General features: G+C 44.4%; 2 protein-coding genes across 2 annotated transcripts; both read right to left on the bottom strand.

The window, feature by feature from the left end:
• Positions 1-11279: 11279 nt before the first annotated feature.
• On the bottom strand, positions 11280-13506 carry LOC131284239 (chorion peroxidase-like). Its single transcript, XM_058313092.1, has 5 exons — positions 13166-13506; positions 12057-13095; positions 11786-11980; positions 11511-11700; positions 11280-11446 (listed from the first exon to the last, which is right to left on the bottom strand). Exons 1-5 carry the CDS (start codon positions 13504-13506, stop codon positions 11280-11282), a joined length of 1932 nt encoding a protein of 643 aa, XP_058169075.1.
• Positions 13507-14845: 1339 nt separating this feature from the next.
• LOC131288775 (chorion peroxidase-like) lies at positions 14846-17003 on the bottom strand. The gene is made up of 5 exons (XM_058317951.1): positions 16699-17003; positions 15585-16629; positions 15337-15525; positions 15082-15271; positions 14846-15012 (listed from the first exon to the last, which is right to left on the bottom strand). Exons 1-5 carry the CDS (start codon positions 17001-17003, stop codon positions 14846-14848), a joined length of 1896 nt encoding a protein of 631 aa, XP_058173934.1.
• Positions 17004-24442: the final 7439 nt, after the last annotated feature.

Raw genomic sequence — 24442 nt, 5'->3', positions numbered from 1 at the left:
ACGGATCCGCTCGAGCATTGGTAAGAAATGGAACAAGTGGTGGTAAATAAAGGAAAAATATAACGAAGTAAAATATGGTTTGAAAACAAAAAGGTAGGACAAAGTCAACGAGTGAAATACTTAATTTGTACTGCGTTTTCATGTCCGTTTGAAGACCTTTACTGTCAAAGGCTTATTTCCACTTACAGAACACCTTTCCAAAAAAGTATACCTTGTGATCGTTTTGAGAATATCAACAGCCTTACTGAATATATACCACTGCACAGTTCAAAGTTTAAAGTGACTCAAAAGTCAACATACTGTTTTGTTTATTCTAATTCAACTTGCCACAGGAATAGCCGTGATGGAATTGTCAACTATTTGAAATTGTGTTGAATGTGTTGAATGATTGTGCCTTTCATTATATTCCCCAATATTAACGGTTACTATTCCCAATCAATCCTTTTGAATTGAGCATTGCTTTGCAACATGAACGTTTTAACAACAGTTAAAACAACACACTTAAGAGTTTTAGTGTTTAAAATTTCATCTCAGGCCTGGTACGCCCCACATAACTCGACGAAAAACACATGCTGAGCATAATAGAAAAGCTATTAAATCAACATTCTTTTCAAACACACAGCTGCGCCAGGTTGGCACGAGCCAGCAACGATTGTACCATTTTCCGTGCGGCACGATACCATTTCCGGCCGAACGTTGTTGACCAACCGACCGACCGCAACATGTTTGGCTAGGCAGTAGGTCAAACAGTTACCTCCCGTTTACCAGAGCACAAGAACCAACCGAAAATAGCGTGGCACCTAATTTATGCAAGTTTTAATCAAACCTAAACATTACTATTATGAACTCATCCAGCCGAACAACCCTTAATCCCTTTCACTTATTCCGCTCCATTCCCAGTGTTCTCCCACCCGCCGGAATACACAACTTGTGAGTCGCTATTCCGTTCCCCGTAAGGAAAATGGTAGCCTTGATTCATTTTAAACGTTATGAGTTAAATATTCTTGCAGATAAGGTTAGTTTGCAGGTATAAAAATAACTCCGGTGCGAATTTCCTGTAAAAACCTTAAGCACGTTTCATCTTTTTAATTGAAAATTGAATGAAATAGTTTAAACCAATGAGTTTGTATGGAAAATATTTAAATATACACTTCCTGGTATACTAATAAAAGAAAATTATTGAAAAATGAAAATAGTAACACACAAATGCAAACAAACACTCCTGCTAGAGTGCATCCTTTTCTTCATGATAATGGCAAATACCGAGTGCCAAAATTTCTCTGGTCCGCCTCACTTTGCGCCAACTTGATGCTAATTTTTCCTCCCAAATTTCCATCTTCCTCGAATAGCTAGCGGCATTCGGGAAGAAAATGACGAGCAGTGCACCCTCGAAAAAGCCCCAGAAACATCTCGCACCAGTAGCAGCAGCACAGGCAAACGGCGCCTCACCGGTACGAGCGTTTGTAATACTTCCGCAACAATATCGAAAATTTCCATGTCCCGTATGAATTTTGCAACAACTCACCGAGCACCACCGTGCAGTGCGATCGTGCACCGATGGAAAATATAGAGCATTATGAATGAATATGGACTGCTGCGTGCGCCAGAAGCTCTTTGCGCAAAACCTCAAACAAACCGAGGTGGAAGTACTTCGCATACATTTTATTTTACCTTTTTCGTTGCGACTCTCCACTAACAAGGACTATGGTGCTTGTTTCTTCCTGGTTCGCGTTGGTGTGGCTCAATCGGAGTGGGGAAGATGGTAGTAATGAATTATTTATTTATTTTATGTGAGTGCAATATTCTTATCAAAGTGCTACCAGTGCGCTTAGGGGGAATAAAACCTGTTTAAATACATCGCCAACGGGAGCTTTAAAAAACAAAACGAATCAATAACATTCGCTCTGTGATGTTCTCGTAAATCGCCTTTATTACTCATTTTGAACATAAATAGCACAATATTCTTCATTTGTTCTTCTCGGAATGATTCCGTATTAATAAACTCACCATATAAGGATGCTTTCATCAAAATTTCAATTTATAAATTGAAATATCAATTACTCCCATCCATCAAATGCAAGACATTTCAATCTACCACGCTTCGTATTCCGGAAATTTTCCTCACCAGTAAAATACATAAATATTGTTCAACGGCGCTTCACCCCAGCACAAATTTAATTCTACTCGTCCTCCTTCGATCGAGACAAGTGTTCATTGGTAGCTCAGGCAATTTAAATGGTAATAAGACGCCATCAAAACTTGCACCCCGAATACCACCGAACGGGAAAGTTTATTAAAATCGAATATTGAATGTAATCTACAAAAGCTTCCAGCCGGTAGCAAAGGAACTGATGAAAACAATTGAACGGCAAAAATGAGAATAAAAAGAATGTTACAGCACCAGCAACAGCTTAGTACAGTGTTCGATGGGAATGGGATCATAAGCAAGACGAAAAAGAAAATTTAATGGGAAGGTAATTACAGGATCCTGTCGAGGACCTCGAGGGAGAAACAATCAACCCGTTTCCAGCACCGCGTTTAACCTTTGAACAGCGGAGTTTCAGAACCTGTTTAGCTTTTTCATGCATAACTAATAGCTTTCGATGATTAAAGCACAACAAACAACCTCCCTTACTGTCAATCATTGTAATTGGGTTTTTTTTATTGAAGTACCCTACTTATATTTTTTCAAAATTTCAGAAAGCTCCGGGAAATGAATGACGTAAGCAATGTAGCTGCAGATTTTTAACGTTACTTTAAATACAATAAATGCTCTTCTCTCTCACAGACAAAGAGTGTGTCTGTCCACATCGAACGATCGGTCAATCCATTCTCTCTCCATCGGGAAACGTGTCGCACGAGGTTGTCGGTAAAAATTTTAATCCTACCTCTCGACTTCGACACTCCAGCGCTTCACCGAAGGCAGGGTGATCCTTCTTGCCACCCAATTGCCCCACTGAATGCATTTTATGACGTGCGAACTTTCACAATCACTTTGGCCTCTGGCTCGGTTTTCCCGCCACTCCAAATCACTCCATACCGAGCCGAACGGCTGGTGCCGTTTTAATGGTGGCCAAAAGTTCGTCAGCTGATTCGCGACCCGGCTGCTGCGGGACGCTTGGGGAGGGGAAGTGTTGCTGGGGTAGGCTGGCAGCACCAAAGCTTATGCTTTTCCGGGAAAGTTTCGACAGAAATGCATGCTCGTAAAATCACGCCGCGCTGGAATGTCGTCGACCGGATAATGGATGGACGGTTTGACGGCGTCTGCGGGAGGGGGATGGTTTGGATGGTGCAGTCCACGCCATGCCCGAAGTCGAATTTAGCCGTTTATGACCGAAATTTAATGGCGCACTTACGTGGTGATTATGGCGATTGAAAACCGGACGAAAGGTAAATGCTAGAAGCTACACTTTGAAGGTTTCTTTAACACAAGAAAGTTATATATTAATTTTTTGTTACTAATCACAGATTTTAAGAATCCGGACTGTGACATTTTATGACCATTTGTGTTCTCTTTTGTTGACACCTATGTTTTTGTAACCACTACTGCTTTCTAATAAATATTTCAATCTAAAAACTAGTCCCTCAAATATTATCCTTCGCTCCATTTAAGCAATGTCAATGATTTTAAATTTTAAAATCCATAAACGATTATGTCGCCAAAACAAGACATCCACTGCCCCCTCCTGAGGCCTCGACCGCCTCGCAAACATTACCGTTGAGCCGCTTCAACCGACGACTAGACCTACACAGCTGCCAATTTTCCCAACGGATGAGTTCTAATGGTTGCACTGTAGCTGGAACCGGTTTTTCTCCTGCTTTCCTCCGGTTTTCTTTTTGGGCAACATTGGATCAGTGCTGCCCAATAAGCACCCGATGCTACCGACCACAGAACAGTTCCTCTTCAGTTCTCTTTCCCGGTCTCTTTCGCCTGATGCGATTTTCTTGTCCACCCTCCGGAGCGGAAAAAGGCAGCCTTCGGGAGGGTAAATTTTCAACTGCCAGCAGTAGGTAAAATAAATTTCATTCCAGATGCATTTTATTGAGTGTTTTATGGGTGGCAAAGTTTCTCGGGCGAGAGTTTTTCAGTAGCTGCTCGAACAAGTGTTCCAAACCAGTAAGTTTTGCCTTCGAATTCGAGTACAATATCTTATTCACTGAGAACTAAGAAAAACGAGTAACGCAATTATAATCATTATACTTGCTAGATTTCCCCAAGTCGTTCTTTTAACATTTTATTCTCCATTTTCATGGGCGAGCTTACGCAGAGGCCTTCTATAGGAAGAATTTCTCACCTCGCTGCGTCACGCAGATTGCAAAATGTCGGTTACCCTTGAGACATGTTCCACGATTCCGAACGGCCGAGCAGCATTGTTCGGCGAGGATGCAAAACTTGCTTCAAGCGAAAAGAAACTCAAACGTAACAATATTGGGAGTATGATCTCGTCGATCACCGGAAAGTTTTACATGAGGAAAGAGGAAAGAAGCAGCGAAGTGGTATAATTTGGATGTTCTCGAGCCTGTTCGATGGTACCAGAAAGAGATATTGTTACTGTGGGTGGTGTTACTATCAATGATGTAAATTTGAACGTGGCGGTGTTATTATCAATGATGCAAATACTATACAGAAGAAGGCTGATATAGGTTAGTTCGATTTTATTAGTCATTTAAAGTCCAAACTACAACCAGCATTTCTCGAAACAAGGGTTTTCTTCAACGTAGAATCAAATATATGACAGTACTGACCGTAAAATACCATTATGTCTTTTGATAATACCTGAGTATTTTATGTCATATTTTAACAGTTGTTTATCCGGGTACATTACCGAGTAAAAAATATATTCTTCGCATTCATTATACTCCGCAGGTGTCTCTTATGCGTTTTTTAATGTTGCAAATGAATATTTATAGCCTTTTCACTAGCACTCATAAGGTATGCTTACCTTAAAGCCATAAATATAAATAACAAACACGTGTAATGGAAACCAAACGGTAAGAATAAATATGCAGGGTTATTAAATATAAAGTAGTAAGAAAAGTAAATCAAAAACTGCTGCGTGAAGGTTGAAAATATCAAGAACCTCAGCTAAGTTACGTGCAGTTGTGAACGCAACCTAAAGTATTTGAAATAACCTTCATTTTGTTCGTACATCGCATCCACTCCTATTGGATGCATCGACGGCATGTTTACCACGTGCTCCAACCATGCGTTTTATGTGCGTACAATCTGATATCGGCCCATAAAACTGGTGTACGACTTTGGCGCCCGCATAATTAAACTTCGCAACCGGCACTTCCGTGCGGCGAGCGTCGCGACGACATCGCTCTATCCCCGAAGAAACAAACATTGGACTGACGGGACGCGGTGCTGGCAAGAAAACAGCATCCATTTTCGGCCCCAAACTAATCCCTCTACACAAACACGCCGTCGTCACCGCCAGCTGGTAACATAAAATAGCACTCTTCTTCTGCTGCTGCCTCCTCAGTCAGCCGCCGGGAAAAATCCATACCAGTGCGGTAGGGAGACTCCAACAGGGAGGTTTTTAAGACGGGGGAATTCGAGCCAAAAAATCATGCATTTTGCATTATTCCTAACAAACACATGCAAACACGCACGATGTATAGCCCATGTTCTGCCAAACAGGATGATCCACCATCGTGTACGCACACTTCCCAGCACAACCATCACACACACACTCAGTTTGCATGCCAGCACATAACTACAAAGAGCTTTAGAAGGCATCGTAAACGGCAGCCGGAAAGAATAAATCAAACACTCGAGCTGGAAATGAATCTGAAATCCGAGGGAGAGCTCTAGAGGACGGAGGGAACCGGGGCATGGGTTTTATATTGCGATTTCCAACGTTCGGAGCGAGTCCTACTGCGGAAGAGTCAAAGGGAAAAAATAAAATACGCCGGAACTCAGCGGGCGCTACGGACGTACGGAACTGGTGCTGACTGGCTTCTAACGACGAATTGTAAATAGGAATTTTACGATTTGCATCCGGAGCCTTACCGAGCGATACGCCAGCGCGGACGGAAGATGGTTGCTGCGGCCCGATTTCTTACGATTTCCGACCTAAGGAAAACCGCAGGTAGAAAAGAAGAAGACTTAGAATGTTCCGACACACACACGCCGAGAAAATATCGAACGGAGCACATCTGGGTGCGCGCCACTTGCTGCAGCGCATACTTGGATAATTGTGCCTCCGCTGGTCAAAAATCGGTGGCGTTCGTCTGTGCAACGACGCCGTGGACGGAGGAATGGGGTTGGAAATGTTGCAAGAATCGTTCCGTTCCGATTTCAGAAAAGGAAAACCGATCGTGTGATTCATGCCGTTCTGAATTGTAACGGGGAAAAATTTGAAAGAATAGCACATTTTTTGGTTTTCGATTTCTCCAAAGCGAGCCTTCATACATTCCTTAGACGCTCGGTAGTTAAACCGAAAAAATCACTCCGGATACTGGGAGCCGCTTTTCCCTTTGCAGGCCACCCATTTTTTTACGCAATCTGAAAACATTCCACTCCCCCCCCCCCACCCCCCCAAACAGGCGGCAACCTCGTCGAAACATTACTCATTTTCCGCATCGAAGTTTTGCTTACTTTTCACATTTGTGCCACTTTTACGCTGATGGTTGCACAAAAATCCCCACACGGGGTGCGCAGGCGGAGTTGGTGGTTAGGTGCTCGTTACGATAGGAAAATACTGAACGTCGATAGCCATTTTTCCCTCCCGAAATTTTGGTCTTGGAAGGGGCGCAATGGAAGGAAGCCAAAATTGATCTAATTGTACCACCGGTCAGCTCGGTTTGTGGTGAAGTTGTTTCGACTTTATTACATTCCTGGTTACGATCCGGTTTTCCGAGGCCATATCTTCCGTTTGCGAAATTTCGCCGCGCACCGAAATGCGACGGGAGAGAAAGCCCCCCCTTTTTCCAATCCAATGCCAGCGGTTAGATGGTTGAGGGAAAAAAATCCCGAAACCATTCGAGATAATTTGAGCCGCTCGGAATGCGGAGAAAAGAAAGCTTAAGATGATCAGGGTTTGAAAGGAATGTTAAAATTCAATTCAGTATGAGTAATTGTACGCTAGCAAAAGGAAAAAGGGACTGATCGATCAGGAGGAAATGCTACAGACTGCATGCAGCTGCAAAAACATGTTCTAACGAGAGCAAGCTGACGTTGTATCGCAATTACTGACCATGACGCAACGAAAAATTGTACACGCGAGCATGTTTTCCTCCCACTTTTTTTGTCGGGCAAGAAAAGTCGATACACACTCTTGCAGGTGGTTGTCACTGTTTGCTTGCATTTGAAAGACTGGGTGTCGAGTTTACTGTTTACATTTGAAATCCAAATCAAGACACTTAGTTTCGATGTGTCTGCATGTGTGAGTGTGTACAGAATTAAAAAATATTTCCAACTATTCCGAAGCAATCTAGACAAAAACCTGCACTTCCACTTTACATTTCCGTCACGAAATGTGCCGAACGAACGATAAACCGGGAGCGGTTGCTGAAGTAATTTCCCACAATTCACTGGCGCGGTTTTTTCCGACTCCATTTCGACCAACTCATGCGCTACCACGACCGGTTTCACCACTAGTAAAACGTTCCGATTGAGCAGTACTGCGGCCATTCGTCGGCGTGGGGTTTTTCCCGTCGCGCTGCGTCCGGCTGCAACGGTGACCCCCTTTTCGAAGCATGGGAAATGCACACTTGCACACTAAAACGGAAGACAAATTGGCATTCCAGTAAATCATGATTAAAATTATCGTTCAATTTGCTTCAATTACGCAAACCGTCGAACACAAACGGGCTGGCCGGCTGTGTGTGCCAGCCGAATGCAAACGGATCCAACTCATGCACACACACGCACACACAACCATACAGACGCTGTGTTTAATTTTGACCGTCGGAAAACTTTTCATGTCAGTGGGAAAAGGCGAATCCTCGGGCCTTCTTCTCGTGCTTTGGTCCTTTTAGGGTGATCGTTTCTCTTTTTTGCGCACGTATTCCTTCACACGTACACACACATTGGCGAAACCATTGAGACTACGAAAAGGGTTGATATTGGCCTCTCCTTGCTTCCCTCTACCGACAACTTGGTTCGATGTTTTTCTTTGAACAGACCCATCGCTTTCTCAACCGCCATCGAAGCCAGTGTCGTCAGAAACCCCCCCCCCCCTCTCCCCCTCCACCCTTTCCCTCTACCATCCACCTCACCACCACCCATTTTCCAACAACCCTTTCGAGTCGGCGAACACGTCGCTGGATTATCTCCATCTTTTGGAGCGCTTTGCGGAATGCATCTCGAATGTGCATCATTCCCTCGATTTCCACGGTATTGGTGGAAAATATCGCCTTTTCCCGGAATCAGTCGGAATGTTCCGTTCGTAGCGAAACAAAAAAAAACCCCCGACTGACCCTCAATTGTACCATGATGGCTTTCCACTTGCCGCAAACCGAGTTTTTCCCGCATACATACATACAGTTCTCGTTGCGAATCCAGAACGGAGCGTCCACAGTAGTAATGATGATAAATTCGATTCTGATCCCGGCGTCATTAATAACCGTAATCGGTCTCATTTTTTGTCCACGCTTTCGGCGATGGTTTTCGGAATCTGGACGGCGGTGAGACGACTGCACCGAGGCATCAGTGTCGTTTGTGTCTGTGCTGTACAACTTACCGAACTACCAACGAAAGATCCGTCGTTGTTTCGCACTTGAACAATTAAATTGATTTTTCTTCCACCGAATCTCTCATAGTATTCTATAGATCGTGCAAAAATAGATGATATGTTATGAAAGTTGACATCGATTTCAAGTGCAAGGAGCGTATAAAAAAGAAATTTAACTAATCGTGATCAATTTATTTGCCCCAACCAGCTTTAAAAGTCCCAACTTTTACAACCTACGAATGGAGCAGATACACCGATTTTCAGCTAACGCTCTTTTTTCAACTGACCATCGAAACGTGACTCGAGAAAAAAAAAAGATATTCAAAGGGTACTCCAATGGGTACTCCATTGCCAAGATTAGATGATTTAGGCGCAAAGCGTACACGGAATATTTTTGCCACACTCCATTCCGCGGATGGCGCTGGAGGCGAATGCCCAGTGCTTTAGTGGGATTTGTAGCGGAACCTTTTGCAAATGCCAATGGATCGAAAATCCATTCTTTACTGTTAATCCTGATTTATTATGACAGCCCTAATTGAAGAAGATTTCGGCGCTGGAAAGTAGAGCTAGTTGGCCCTGTAGGAGTTGATGCTAACATAGCCATGAATGTTTTAGAGAGGTTTCCATCTTTTCCACAAAACTAAGCCCTGACGGAATCGTAGTTTTCATGCTTTTCATGAAGCAGCTTACTGATGAAATTTAAGGTCGGCTATTGAAATAGTTTCAAACTAAATGAACGTTCTTTCAAGAAAGTAAATAAAATCAGTTCTAAATGCAATGCTAAATATCTTATGAACCATGATGACGATTTCACATACAATACCGTGTTCGTTATCATTTTGTTTTTATATAGTGTTTTTAAATCGCATCTCAAAATCAATTGTTTTGCCGGTTTTCTTCCATTTGATCTTCGAACATAGCCCCATCATTATGAAAACTGATCCAATCGGATTCAAATCCATCCAGTATTTGCTGTTGGCGTTACCTTCAGATGAAGTAAGCTTCCATGTTTCGGCTCATTCTGTCAAGGCAGGAAAATGGTTACACGTGCACAGTACATCAGCAATTTCCGTTCGATTGGTTCAAAGGACTCGCAATTCGAAGGAGAAAGATGAGTCAAAGTTCAATCCGATAACAGTTGACTAAGCGAACGCCTTCAACGAACGTATCGAAAATGTTGGTAACCATGTAAACATATAAATAAATGAGCATGCTCTCGTTCACTTGTTCAACATCCACCGAATGAGATAGACTCCCCGATGTTGGAAAAATATAGAAAACAATCGATGGAAAATGACAGAGCAAACCTCCCTAAATAAAGCGGAAACGACGACATTCTTGTGAATAATAGGGAAAAAACAAACCAAAGAAAGCCAACCCAACTTTCCTGCTGGTGAAGTTAGTAACGAAAAGTTGTAGGTACTCGGAAATGGATCAGATGGCATTTGAAAGCTGATTTGGCAGAAGGTTATAAATATAAATCTGAGAATTGTTTGTAGCTCAGAAACCTTCTTTCTTGTGGAGAATAAGTGACACTTAAAAGAGTTATGAACGCTCTTAAGACACGTTATTCTTCCAATGTTGTTTGAGCCCACCAGTATATGCTTATCGCATATTTTTACAACATCACAATCGAGTTAATGAAAAATATACATATCTCATTCAAACAATTTTTTGTAGCTCGAAAAAACTATAGAAACCCCGCTCAGCGTTTAAGTGAAGCATGATGTTTGAAATTACAGTTTTTGCGACTCCATGTTGAGCTCGATAAACTCGGACTCTCGATCATGTAATGACACATTTAGCTCATTGGTTACTCACGATTTACAATTCCCCATGGAGTGAAAGTTTTTTAATTTAATTTTGCAACGAAGGATGAAATTAGAAAACCCCTCTCGAGTCACGCGACCTCACAAGTGATCGGTGTAAAATTCGTTCCCCATTTAGATGATTGTTTTTCTTTTCCTGTTTTAGCTTTCAAACGCCCACCCTTGAGCCGATGATGCTAGTCATGAACAACAGCAGCTCATCCCGTGTTATTCTGTTTGGTTTTCTTTCACTTTCGCCAAAATAATTCCACATAGATTAACCATTAATGTACGTGCTTCGCGTACCAAAGGGAACGTCTCTGTATGTGCTTTTTGTAACGATGGTACGTACACGTTTGCCTGGTACAGTGTTGCTTTTTAAGAGTCCTATCTTTTATGACCAGTACTAACGTTTCGAGGTGAAGCCAAATGAAATCCGGTAGCATTAAGTCGCGCTATCCTTCGCGAGTGGTTTTTGCATACCGTAAACCAAGTACAAGAAATGTATGAAATGCTGTTTTAGTATGCACCTCACGCACCCGATTCGATTGGTTATACATGAGTGAAGTTTATGACCGTTCTTACTCGTTTTCGAATTTCATTTTATCGATAGGATATAGGAGCGGTTTTCAAATTGAATAAATTGGACAATCTTTGAAAAGAGATATTTTCAAATCGATATGCAAACACTAGTACCTTTTATTAATGTAGATTAAACATAATATGAATTTCAGAAACAATTACGAACGCTAAAATAATAATAATGAAGTAATCATTCTTTCTCATCAATTCACAACTGGCAGAACAAGTATTCAACGCTCTCCAGATACTTTCTAACATCTTTAGCAGCTACCTTTGGGCTGTCGACGACAAATGGCTCAAGCGGCACCTCATGCATATTGGTAAACAGAGCCAGCAGTGCGGTAAAGTCCAGGATTTCGATCAAATGACGAGCACCTGAAAATGTGCAAAAAAATGGTTCAGTGAGCATTCGCGTTAAATAATGGATACGAGGTATCACCTTCGCCCAAGTTCGGATTCCAGCTGTAGAAAAACCGATCGGTACACTTCAGCCGCTTAAACTCCAGACACGTTGTTTGGGACACCAACTTCGGCATTGCTGCTCCCGGATATGCACGCCGGTCCAAAAACGCTAACAGAACATCGACATCCGAAGGCGACTCGTAATGTTGCTCCAAAAACTTGCACAACTAAATGATGAGAAAGTGGATAAGAACAGGAACATGATCAATATATATTGGTAACACAAGAGACTCCAATCAAATGGCTACTTACCTCTGGGTCAAACATGTCACTCAAATCCTGAAAAGTGCTGTAACACTTGCTGTCACCCGTTTCCCCAACGCGCTGCTCAATAAAGTGCTTGTAGGTGACCAGCGGGCAGAGGCCCGAGTCCCGGTTGCGCGCCAAATCGAGGCACGGGAGGCAGGTGCCTCGGCAACCGTCCAGCGTGTAAAACTTGTTCACAATCTTTGGGATATAATAAAATGTTTTATTTTTATTATATCGATAAGAACATGAAAAACACGGGAAACCGAGAACTTACCGCGTCTACGAGTCGATCAGTCTGTATCGGTGATTCTAGCACACCCTCTAGAGTTCCAGTGCAGTCAAACTTCTCGTGCTCGCGGAAGAACACATTGAACGGAAGCCACTCCGATTTCCCCTCCGGCTTGTACATCATCTGGTCCGGTATCCAGAAATGCGGGAACCGACCCGGACCGTTTTTGTACACCTGCGAAACGGTCGACTCGACGTACGGATTGTACTCGCAGCTGAGTCCACAGCGATTGTAGAGCTCCTCGCCGAAAAGCAGCGGCAACAGCTGATCGTATAAGATTTTCTGGTACACGCCGATCGTCAGTGCACGGCAGCGTTCCTGCACCAGACCCTTGCTCTGCGGGCAGGATCGGACACGATCGACGCAGTAGTTGTGCAGCTGGCCGAACAAACCGGCAATCGCCTGAAACTGTGCGGTTAACGGAGCCTTTTGTACTAACGTAGCCGTAGTACCACAGTGGAACAGGTCGAGCTTGCCCTCGGCATCATAATGAGATTGCGTGCCATACAAGCTGGACAGATCCAGATAGCTGCTCTGCATGTTCCGCTCGGCCACGTACTTCAGTTCGCACCGATCGTTCGCCTTTTCCTGTGGGCTGAAGTTAAGACAGCTTATGCCATCGCTTCCGTAGTACGGATCGTTCTGGTTGACGCGCAGCGGGTGCGCAAGAGGCGACACAAACGCACTACGATCCAACCCGTCCGCCCGGCAACCTCGGAAGCCTTGGGTAGACCGTTGCGTTCGTTTGTGCACCCGACCGATCATGTCGGACGAAACAAGCTCAAAGAAGAACATCAGGAACATGTTCAGTGAAGACGACGTATTTGGACCGTAGTCCTGCAGGAACTCCGACAGCTCGGAGATCAGTTTGCGGTTTTGCGGAAGCGCCGAGCCGGACTTGCTACGAGCGGGCTTTGACACCAAGTCACTGTAGCACGGAGCTATGGGATACTTCAGAGCATTTCCACTTCTACCCCAGGAGGGATTGTTCAGATTATTACAGCTACCATCATAGCTCCGATATCTAATTCGAGGAAGAACAAGCACGGTTATCTATCACACCATATTACCAGATTGTTGTTTCCAATACTCACGGATAGTCGGGATCGCACGAGATCTGCTCCGATCCATTGCAGCAGGAAAGCGTCACATTGGAGTGACACTTTCCCTCGAGCAGATTCCGCAGCTGGCACTTGCCATACTTTTGCGCCAAAGCCTTCAGAAACTTGTCCGTGGTGAGCGTGCGCCGCACGTTCAGATCTTCGCTACCTTCGATCGACTTCGTTTGAAAGAAACCATGATCAAACTCGGTTGGCCCGATCAAGTAGCAGCTGCTTTGGGACTTGTCCTCGTTGCCCAGCAGCTCGGCGACTGCTTTGATGAAGGCCTCTTTTTCAAGCTCACTAAATTTTTCTTCACTTGGACAGCTGAGCATGGCGGATAGAAATGGGAAAATTTTAATAATGTTCAACATGAGCATCATTCACCAAAGTCGGCACCTTTCGTCTCCATAACATTTGCTCGCATAGCCGCATTGCTGGTCATAGCCTTCGTAGTGTTGAGCTCTTTCTGGTAGGTAGTATGAATCTGAAAATGTTTCAAAAGTAATGTGACTATCGTCAAAGTTCAAATCAAACTTGTACCAAATCGAAACAATAAAAATGCGGATGATAGCGGTTTTGTGTCTTTTAAACAAGAATGTGACAGTGACTGTGATAGCTGGTTTGTGCTCACATCGTTCTTGCTGTACATTTTTCTCAAGGTTAATTTCCCGTGTATCATTCTACGGTCACGTACATGCCGTTTTAGTTGGCGAAACTTGAGTTCTGCAACGTGGGTTTGTTTGTAAATAATAATGAGTACGCAAACCCATCAGAGTTCGAAGCCACAAAAACATCACATTCCACTTCTATCGTTCTAGCCGTTGTTGTGCACCTTCAACAGTGCCTGAACATGGTTTCAATAACAAATGGTTTCGTTCAATTTTTTGCTAACCAACAAGTTCTAAAGGGCTCCACAGTTAGGATTACTTTGAAATGTTAACATTACTTTTTCATTCATCTCCTCCCGCCTGACATACCGTATTCAGCAGTTACTAGGTCGATTGTTGTTATGACTACACCGGACAGAACAGCAATAACGGTCCACCAAAACGCCGGAAAACCGTGCGTGCGCCAAACCATGATGGTCACACTCTGCTCAGCGCCGCTCTTAAGTGGTTAACTTCACCACACCACCAACGTTGCAAACTGTGCTCAGGGTCAGTATGTTCTTCACGCAGTTCTTTAACTGTTCACGATATGCACCTGCTAACGCCAATTAGTTCACTCTGTAGGGCCACGGCTTTGCGGCAGCCTTTTATAATCTTTCCGCTGCTGAGCTGCTTGTTGTTGACATTGTCGCCCCGTTTCAGATGTTTACGGTTCTGTTTTCCGTAGTTATGTCTTGCCAGCGTGCAGCGCTCAACTATGTTTGTTTGTCCATCCGGAGCATATGCATCGGGTGTGGCTGTTTTCAAGGCTTTGTAAGGGCTCCAAGAAAGTAACCTAAGTTTGGGTCAGTTTTCTTTCATTCACATGTCGGTCTGTCGTGCTCGGACTGTTCGGAGAGGAAACAATCAAAGTATCCAGATTCTTGTCATCTTTTCATCGTCTATTTGCACAATCTTTATAACAGCTTATAGACCCAGCCTCGCTGAGTTCTTTTTGTTTGTGAGGTCAATAATAACGAATTTATTATGAAAGTCGGCTGGAGCTACTTTAACTAACTTAAAATTATAGGTGACAGAAAAGATAGTCCAGGGATTTCACGTAGCTCCGTACGTCACTCGCAGCGACTCTGGGTCCGTCGACAATAAATGGCTCCAGTGGGACGTCCGGCATGTCAGTGAACAGGGCAAACAGTGCGGTAAAGTCGAGGGCTTTTATGAGATGACGAGCACCTGAAACAAACAACCGTACAGGAAACGAATGAAAGTGAACCCATTTCCCGATTGCTATAGCCGACCTACCTTCTCCCAAGTGCGGATTCCAGGTGTAGAAGAGCCGATCGGTACATTTGAGCCGCTTGAACTCGAGACAGGTAACCTGAGACACAAACTTGGGCAGTTTTGAGCCCGGATATCGGCGCTTTTCCAAAATCGAGAGCAGCACATCCACATCCGATGGCGATTCGTAGTATTGTTTCAATAAATCAGTAAGCTAGAAGACAGTCACATACACGTGTTCAGATGACAAGAAAATGGTTCTTTTTCGTTATGACCTACCTCAGGCGAGAACATGTCACGTAAATCTTCAAAGGTGTTGTAGCATGTGCTTTCCTCGCCGATCAGTTGCTCGATGTAGTGCTTCAATGTGACCAGCGGGCACAGGCCGGCTTCACGGTTACGACCCAAATCGATACACGTGAGGCAAGTTCCATGGACACCGTTTTCAGTGTAGAATATGTTCGCATACTACAACAAACCACCAGAGGATGAGTATGTAATGATTACCGAGTCGAAAGTAGACCTACCGCGCTGGAAAGTCGACCAACTTGGATGGGTGACTCCACAAGTCCGGCAAGCGTGGCTGTGCAATCGAATTTCTCGTGATCGTGGAAGAACACGTTGAACGGAAGCCATTGGGATTTTCCTCCCGGCTTGTACATCATCTGGTCCGGTATCCAGGTGTGCTGGAAACGACCCGGTCCGGACTTGTACACCTGCGAAACGGCCGATTCGACGTGCGGGTTGTACTCGCAGTTCAGCCCACAGCGCTCGTACAGTTCCTCGCCGAAGAGAAACGGTAGCAGCTGCTCGTAAATAATCTTCTGGTAGACACCGATGGTCAGCGCGCGACAACGCTCACGCACCGAACGACGATCCGAGCCTTTCGGACATAATGCAACTCGATCGACGCAGTAGTTATGCAGGTAGCCAAACAACCCGGATACAGCAATTTTCTGCACGCTTATCGGCTCCGACAATGCAATCGCCTCAGAGGTTCCACACTGGAACAGCTTAAGCTTGCCCTGTTCGTCGTACTGCGGCTCGTCGGTGTAGAGAATGGACAGGTCCAGGTAGCTACTCTCCAGGTTCCGATCGGCCGCATACTTCAGCTCGCACCGATCGTTTGCCTTTTCCTGCGGATTGAAGTTCAGACAGCGCACCCCCAAAGGTCCGTAGTAGCGATCGTTGGGCTGCACCCGCAGTGGGTTGGTGAGGGGAGAAACGTTGGAACTGCGGTCGGATCCACCCGCCAGACAGCCTCGGAAGCCATTCGTTGCTTTTCGGGTGCGCTTCGTCGCCCTACCAATCATATCCCCGTTAACCACCTCACTGAAGAACACCGTGTGCATGCTCATTTTTGAGGTTCTCCCGGAGCTGGTTTCATCCAAAACTTTGACGATATCCGATATCAGCACGCGGTTCCGTGGCAGCGGCTTTCCGGATTTGCTGCGCGCCGGTTTCGACACCAAATCGCTGAAGCACGGTGCAATCGAATACTTCAGGGGATTGCCCCGTCTGCCCCAGGTCGGGTGTTTCAGATTATTGCAACTCCCATCGTAACTTCGGAAGCTGTCGAAGCAAAGAGCGAAAAGTCAGAGAAAAACTAACCCAGCACGGTTGCGCACATCCCATACTCACGGATCGGAACGATCGCACTTGATCTGCTCGGTTCCTTTGCAGCTCGTCAGCGTTGCATTCGAGTAGCACCGTCCCTCGAGCAAGTTTTTAATCTCACACACGCCGTACTTTTGTGCCAACGCCTGCAGGAACTTTTGCGTGGTCAGCGAACGCCGCACGCCCAACTCTTCAAAGCCCTTGATAGGTTTCGTTTGGAAAAGTCCATCATCGAACTCACCCGCATGCATCAAATTGGCTGGGTTCATCGCGAACACTTCGTTGTTCTGCATTTCCGCCACAGCTCGCTCCAGGGCTTCCTGTTCCATTTGGCAGAAGTCTTGCAGGTTGGGACAGCTAGTCCGAGGGCAGTAAATTTGTGTTAGAACCATATAGACACAGGCAAATAAAACGTATTTCAAACTGTTCGTTCGTACCTGTTTACATTGGGGCACTTGGTCTGGTATCCGCACTGTCGTGCGTACTCCTCATACGTTTTCGGAGCGTTTCCCAAATCGTAATTTGCTGTATATTCGATGTATGCACAAATGAATGAGTGAGAAACATAAATCGGATTAAAACCCGTCTGGACACAATGTTTGATTTTGTTTCGGGAAGCTTAGCTTTTCCTCCTTACCAAATTTAACCTGCACGGAACCTTGAATCTCATTCAGCACAACGAAAACGGCTATCAACACTTTTAACAAACCCTGCTGTTTGTAGAAAGAATGACACATCTTTCCGGTCATTGTCAATGCCACCAGGGACCCTAGTCTTCACCGCGGTCGAGTCTTGCGCGTTCTACAGCACTATTTTGGTTGCACCCAATTCTTATAGGGTTTTTTTATTTAAGAAGGCGCTACCCGCCGACTACCAGCTCTGCGATAAACGGTTTACAGTTCGTAATCAATTCCAACAAAAACCACACACCCAGTCGTCGGCCTTGCGGATTAACTCCACGCGCCAAACCGTATCACATTGCTAGAGGCACCTTCACACGTCCTGACGCGATTGTACTCATTCAGTCGGTGTTCGTTTTATTTTGTACTGATGTTATTTATGTGTGTTTCTTGCTTTTACTCACCATTCGAAAGCAAAACTGATAAAACAGCTTTCCATTAGTCTAGCGTTAACGCCGTTACGGCCAGAAGCTCTTCGGCGTGGGCATAAGCAAGCAAGCAAATAAATTGCTGACCGACAAAACATTCCAACCAAACGGGTGACTTTGCACTACGTGGTTCAACGAGCATTCAAGTTTGTGAAATTTTAGATCGAAAAAAAAATTGAACGCTAAATGTCACTGGCAAAAATTTATTAAGACCTGCAGAGATATTCTTTTGGACTCAGGTATGTTAATTACTTGCAAATGAATAGGCTTTCCTGGACCTGTTGCGTTTAAGGGTGGAACGAATTGCAAGAAACGTATTTTTAAACTAATTTTAATATTATTGGACAATTCACTGTACGTGTTGGTATGTTACCTTTTCCTTGATTGCGCAGCGTAACCAAAGTTTTAAACTTTTCTTAACAAAACCGGAAATAAACAGGGACAGAACCAAGTAAACATGTAATGGTAGCTTGAACTCGTGGAACAATTAACACCCTCCGAAACGAAGAACCACATGCAACTGTCATACACTGAGTGATGCTATTTTTCTCGCCTTCATCTACCTCGCCGAATTTATTCGACATTTTCGTTGTTTTAAAAGATTTTCCCTCGCGATAAGCCCGCCAGCGAGATAGTGCATTGTGTGGCATGAAAAACTTTCTCCATAAATAACTACTTGGCCCCGCCGGCAATACTTATAGCGAAACTTGCGATACAATCCGCATGTTTTTGCACATTTCTTTTTCATTTTAAGCTGTGCAAAACTTGCTGCATAGTTTATTGGAGCACAAGAGCGCACAAATATGGATGCGGGGGGGAGTTAATGTGTTTCCCCTGATTTCTTATTTCTTACCAAAGTATTGTAACAGAAATTCATGCATGCAAAACATCCTGCAAGTGACGAAAGATCCATCCTGAATGTGAGTTTTTCGGTGTTTAGTGTTTATTCATGTAGGGTAACAAATGTTATCGTTGTTACACTATTGTTCGTATAATGATTTACCTATCATTATCGTGGGATTGTGATTTTGTTGTAGTTTAAACACGATCACATCCACTAAATCTTTTCGGATAATATATTGCAACAAATTGTGTGCAATTTATGACGAAACGAAACCTACAGAATGTAATAAATTCGATCGAATCCAACAAAATCTACGCAACCATACATCATTCACAATCAAACGGCACTGGCGCATGGATGCGCACCCGTCCCGAAGCTATTTCCCTCGGGGTGTGGTGTAAATTAAATGTGTGCAAGTAGATCTAAGCCCGCCCCGTCCATCGAGCACGGGTTGATGAATTTTCGATCGTACTTGTTGGCTTCGAATCCCATCGGAACGTGTATTCGCAGCCGAATGCACACATTGTTTGGTGGATGAAAATGTATCACAAAAACCAACGCCACAGCCAAGCCTTTGGTAATGATCTCTCACGCTGGTCATGCTGAGGGACGCTTCAGGTTTAAAGCCATGAGGGTAATAACTTGTAAAACATATACCATACAGGAGATTATGGCAGGCTGTTAAATCATACTGACGGAAATATTAGAATCCATCAAAAGAGAAAAATATATGATCCATTCTAGCAAAAAAATCGATTATGCGTAAGCCAATCTTAAAAATGTAGGCTATTAGTCTTCATTCTTCTGCACAAAATATTTAGTCATTTGATGCCTTTATATCTAATTCAATGAAACATGTCCAGCGATTCCTCGAATCAAAATTTTCCCTCCGAAGACTCACATCAACGTTAAAAATTAGTGACCAACACGAATAATCATTGGAAACCTGATCCTGTAAAGACGCAAGCTTGATTGTCAGCTAACGGCTGCTGGTGGACTTCCGTCGCGTGAATCCGATTGTTATGTTTCGTGCCCTTGTCCGGCAGTCCGCCATTAAACCTCGCCGCACGAACCTTCAACCGAGCCAATGGTACAGATTTGCTGTAATTGCACAATTCTCGGCATGATTATATTACTTCGTGCGCATTGTTTGATCGTGCGTACGGAACCCATCGCTGTAATGGCAAAAGGCAATCCAGCATACCAGCAACGCAACACCATTGCCTGCAGTTTGTTCGTCCAGTTTGCACATCCGGCTCGACGAGGAATGTGTCCTCTCCATCCACCCGACGATTGCGAACCGGTGACGAAAAGCTGGACGAATGGAGCCATTCATTCCAAAGCCTGCTGCCAGCCGTCAACTCGGTCGGTTTCAGATTTACGGACAGATGCATCCGAATACGAAGCCGAAGGACTCACCGCGTGCTGCCTCCTGTGGCCGTGATTATGCGAAATTATGTACCACTCTCCGGGGGGGGGGAGATGAGGATCCAGCCCCCCAGGGAGGACAGAACGGAAGATGAACCACCGGAGGCGGCCGGCCGGGTTTCGTTGGGCAGTCACATAAATCTCACATTTTGCAAACATTCAAACCAGATCCGGAAACTTGATTTTGCCCGACCTCGGCTCTGCATGCCAACAGTTTCACTCTATAATTTCAACATCAACATCAGCACCATCATTATCGTCATCATCATCACCTCGTCTGCGTCGTGGGCGTGTGTTTGTCTTCCCGAGCTGCTGCCCCATCGTGACACTACGTTGTTGTGCCCTGTCCACTGCGTTTCCACCGTCCTCCCGAAAGGTTCCCGAAACGCCGGCAGGAAACATGAACTCCTGTGTGGCGCAGTTGACGAGATTTTATGAATATGTAGTACGATTTTAACATTCATTAACATATTTGTTATACTCGGTCGATGCGAGCCGTGCGTTGCCGTGGCACCGGTCAAAGGGAACACTCGTGAGGGTCAATTTATGGAGAGGGACAGAAACCTCCTCGTAACACGTTGAGTCTATGAAAGATAAGTGAAAGTAAATATTGTTTTATGTTTTATTAGTTAACGACAAGAATACACACGTTCGCGCATTTATCATTCAATTATAAAAGTGAAAAAGCAAAACGTAAACAATAATATACGAATGAAGTTGCTTGTTAAATGTACAATCGTAATACATTTCCTGCTTATTCGAATTTTATTCTTCCATCCTTTCCTTTTGGGCCAGATTTGGTCGTTTATGCGTGACGAATGTCTTGTAGATGTTACTAAACTTATATCCGTGCTGTTTAACGTTAGCAAACGTATCTTAACTCCGTTTATTGTTCATGAAACGACAGCTTAAAGTAAGCAAGTGTTTCATTTCAGTTTGGTTTATCAGTTTTCGGACTCGGAATACGGATCTTCTCCAAAACATCGTGAAATGCTTTATAGAAGAATTGATGTTAAGTCTTTACTTCATCCGTCCACATTATGAGGCGACATAAACGCAATCTTTTCACGACTTCCATTATCTCCACCAACTCCGTCGGTGCGCTGAATTTGTTGGTTAATTAAATGTAATATTACTCGGATGATCTTTTTTCCCCGAAAATCAGTGCCACCGCGCACCACTCACGAAAGTATTCAACTTTTCAGCCCCACCTCTCCCGAGCAGGCTCCATCACCGTCCCTCATTGGGCCACAGAATGGGCGCATTTTGACGTAAATTAATCCATTACAACAAATCGCAGCGAGCGGGTAAGTGCCGAACGAATGGCTTTTGCCTAATTTCTCCACCGAATGAACGCTTCACGCGAGCGCGCCGGAAGTAATCACAAAGTCTCACAAAATTTTATGAAAATTATCACCAACGTTTTCCGTTTCCTCCCGGCCGCGCACACGCATTCCGACGACGCAAACCGAGCCAAGGCAGTACTCCCCGGGAAACGTGGGTCGCTACGGTCGAGGCGGCACAAAACGAAAAGTAAAATAATATCAAATTGACCTCCACCAGCGCACGCTCCCCGTTTCCCTCCGCTGGTGCTAATCTTGGATGAAATATTAATGAGATAGTTTCGAGCAAAATGGTCCGTCTGAAGACGCCTCCTCCACCGTTCGGAAAACCTTCGCCCGATCCGGTAATCAGCATAAACATTGTCTACCTTTGGCACCGGACGGTAGCATTTTGGGGCCAATGTTATCGGGCTTGTTTTCGCTCGCCTTGCTTTTTTATGCTTCTTTTATGCTTCCCGGTTTTCCACCCTGGTTGCGTTCACTGCTTGCCCTCTGCGCTCGTTCGGGGATTTGTGCTCAGCTCCGTTGGCTTCCTGCGTGCCGTAAACGAGGAAGACGGTTTCCCGTGTGCTGTTTTTATGCTTTTGTGCTTGATTGTAGGGAGCAAAATGGGATTTTAGGGAACAAAAAGGCACGTGTAGGTGAATTGGTTTTTCGCAGCATCTTTGATCTGCATGCTGTTTTCATCGGAAAACCATAACTTGAAAAACAATTCCAAAAACTGTTTGACGTAAGAGACCGAAGACATTATTTAAACATTGCACAATATCCAGCTCAACCAGCTTCAAAAACAGCAGACATGCCAATCAGTGAAGGTAACTAAAGCTTTCCCATTTACCTCGAACGGTTGCATTCATCAGAATGATTCTTTAGCTGCGAGGAAAACTGTTGACAAAATAAATAAGCAAATAAATTAGCTACTTCCTAAACAAACGCCCAGGCATTTAAATATTTGCGACAGTTGACATTCAAAGCCAGTTCTCCGAATCATCAGAAAACGATTCTATTCAACTCGCAGAAGCACATTTTTCAAAACGTCCTGCATCGCAGGCAAATTGAAAAACATTTTCTGTAGACTTCTCCTATTGCCCGTAACCCATTGAATTGACTGCTCCAAAACGGACTTCCCCCCAGGACAAAGTCCGGGTCTCTCGGAAGCCGTGTGCGGGTATGAAAAGTCAAAGTTATTGGAATAAAAATTAAAACTTTCGTAATCAGCATCCCTTGGCACCGACCGCCCTTGGCCGGTCGTCATTCATCTGTGGACGGAAAAGTTGGATGAGCTGAGACTGACAATGGCACAGTAATCGCTCGGGATCCCGAACTTGGAATGACCCGAACTTTTACCATCCCGCACGAGGAGTTCCAGGGGGTTGGCGGATCGAGCTCGCTTCGAGCTACTTTCGTAATCAAATGACAATTGTAAAATTGTCGCTTTCAAATGATGGGTCGGAGTGACACCAACACTAAGGCTAGCGGAAGTTAAGGTTGGGTGGAACTACTGGAAGGATTACGCCATCGGGGCTTAGGCATGGACCGAGTTGTTACGGAGCTCACCTTCGGTCTACAAACGGTGCGGTATGGTGAAGAAGGGTTGATCCAGGATTTTTACGCCGTGAGGTAAGAAATTGGGTCGGAATGATGGAGCTTTTTTTGGGAGTTGGCATGAACCAACCAACCGTTTTACAAACATTCATGCCGGCATTGGCGATTGGCTTGACGAGAAAAGCTAATCTGTAGGAAGTCATTTATCAATTGCTATTCCTTTTGATAACTAAAAATCTGAAAGAAAATAAATCTCATTCCCCGTACAGTGTTCCTCACACGACATCCAGCAGATTACACATATCTTATGAAGCAACACCTCTCAAAAGCTCTACACTTGATCAGTGATAACGGTTGGACAGCAATCAAATGACGCTCAACGTAACGCATCAATCAAACGTTTGACCTTTCTCAACTTCATCCGCTCTAGTGTGAGTGTTTCGATGGAAGTAAACCTTACCATAACTTGTTTTTCCCGAATCCCACCGTCCGCATAGGGTTTTATATTTACTTTGCCCCAAAAACGATACTTGCTCTTCTCGGAAGGTCTGCCTGGGTTTAGCGGGAGGATAGGGCAGGCTTTCCTGCGTCTGCCAATGTACGTCAATATCGTCAACCGGGGACCATCGTCAGACTTAACTGGCCAAAGACGGAGATGTCACCTCGGTCTAGTCACAACCATACGCAAGCGACCCCGGAACGGGATGGATGAGTGTTTTGAAGGAGGTTCAAGTAGTATGTGCTCAAAGCTCAGACGGGAAGGATAGATTTTGGGAAGACATTCCTCCATAATATTAATCCTATCGTAATAGGAATGCCCTGCTGTTATGATCTTCCCGGTATGTCCGAAAAGATCCTAACGAGACGAGAAATCGTTCCAGTGTTAACTGCTAAAGATGAAAACAATTGTGATAAGCCTTTGTCGAGGCAAATGGTTGTGGTCTGACGTTGAGTGGCTTAGGACGATGCCGTGCTTTAGTTGGGTAAAGAAGTTGTACCGACATTCAAGGATTCCGTAACTACCCGTCGATGATCGATTGGGAGGAACAAGAGCATTGTTAAAGAGTATCTGAACAGACTAAAATATGCTCTTTAACAGTTTGATTTTCAATAAATTATCTAACCAATTATTACCCGTTAAAGAGTCAAACTCAATTTCGCAGAACAGTTCTTTTAATTTAAACTCACAGTCATTATTTACCCTCGTTGTGTGGTTCAACTTGTGTTCTCCGCTTCCGGGGCAGTGTTAAAAATTTCGCAATTAATAAACATACCATAAAATGAGACCCCCATCACCCACCCACTCTTTCCGCTACGGCTACGGTGGCCAGATTCCTGCACATTCCACTCTTGAGTTGCTGCTTTCGAAGAAAACCACAGCCGGCATTCGGCACTCGAGGCTCGAGGCACAATTCGACATCGTTTACTGACCGGAAATGAGAAATTTGTGCAACGATCCGGATGCATCAGTCAACCCCAAATGGCGCTGAATGTGTGAAA

Source organism: Anopheles ziemanni, chromosome 3, assembly GCF_943734765.1.
Source record: "Anopheles ziemanni chromosome 3, idAnoZiCoDA_A2_x.2, whole genome shotgun sequence".
Taxonomy (NCBI): Eukaryota; Metazoa; Arthropoda; class Insecta; order Diptera; family Culicidae; genus Anopheles; species Anopheles ziemanni.
The sequence above is the reverse complement of the archived record's forward strand: the minus strand, read 5'-3'. Positions and strand labels throughout refer to the sequence as shown.

Bases quoted from the DNA above. Each gene is read 5' to 3' on its own strand.
- LOC131288775 (XM_058317951.1), bottom strand. From the start codon at position 17,003: ATGGAACAGGAAGCCCTGGAGCGAGCTGTGGCGGAAATGCAGAACAAC. The intron at 16,630-16,698 runs GTGAGTATGGGA...TTGCTTCGACAG, and splicing joins AAGTGCGATCGTTCCGATCC to CTTCCGAAGTTACGATGGGA. The intron at 15,526-15,584 runs GTAGGTCTACTT...GGTTTGTTGTAG, and splicing joins TTGGTCGACTTTCCAGCGCG to TATGCGAACATATTCTACAC.
- LOC131284239 (XM_058313092.1), bottom strand. From the start codon at position 13,506: ATGCTCAGCTGTCCAAGTGAAGAAAAATTTAGTGAGCTTGAAAAAGAG. The intron at 13,096-13,165 runs GTGAGTATTGGA...TCCTCGAATTAG, and splicing joins TCGTGCGATCCCGACTATCC to ATATCGGAGCTATGATGGTA. The intron at 11,447-11,510 runs GTGATACCTCGT...GCACATTTTCAG, and splicing joins GAATCCGAACTTGGGCGAAG to GTGCTCGTCATTTGATCGAA.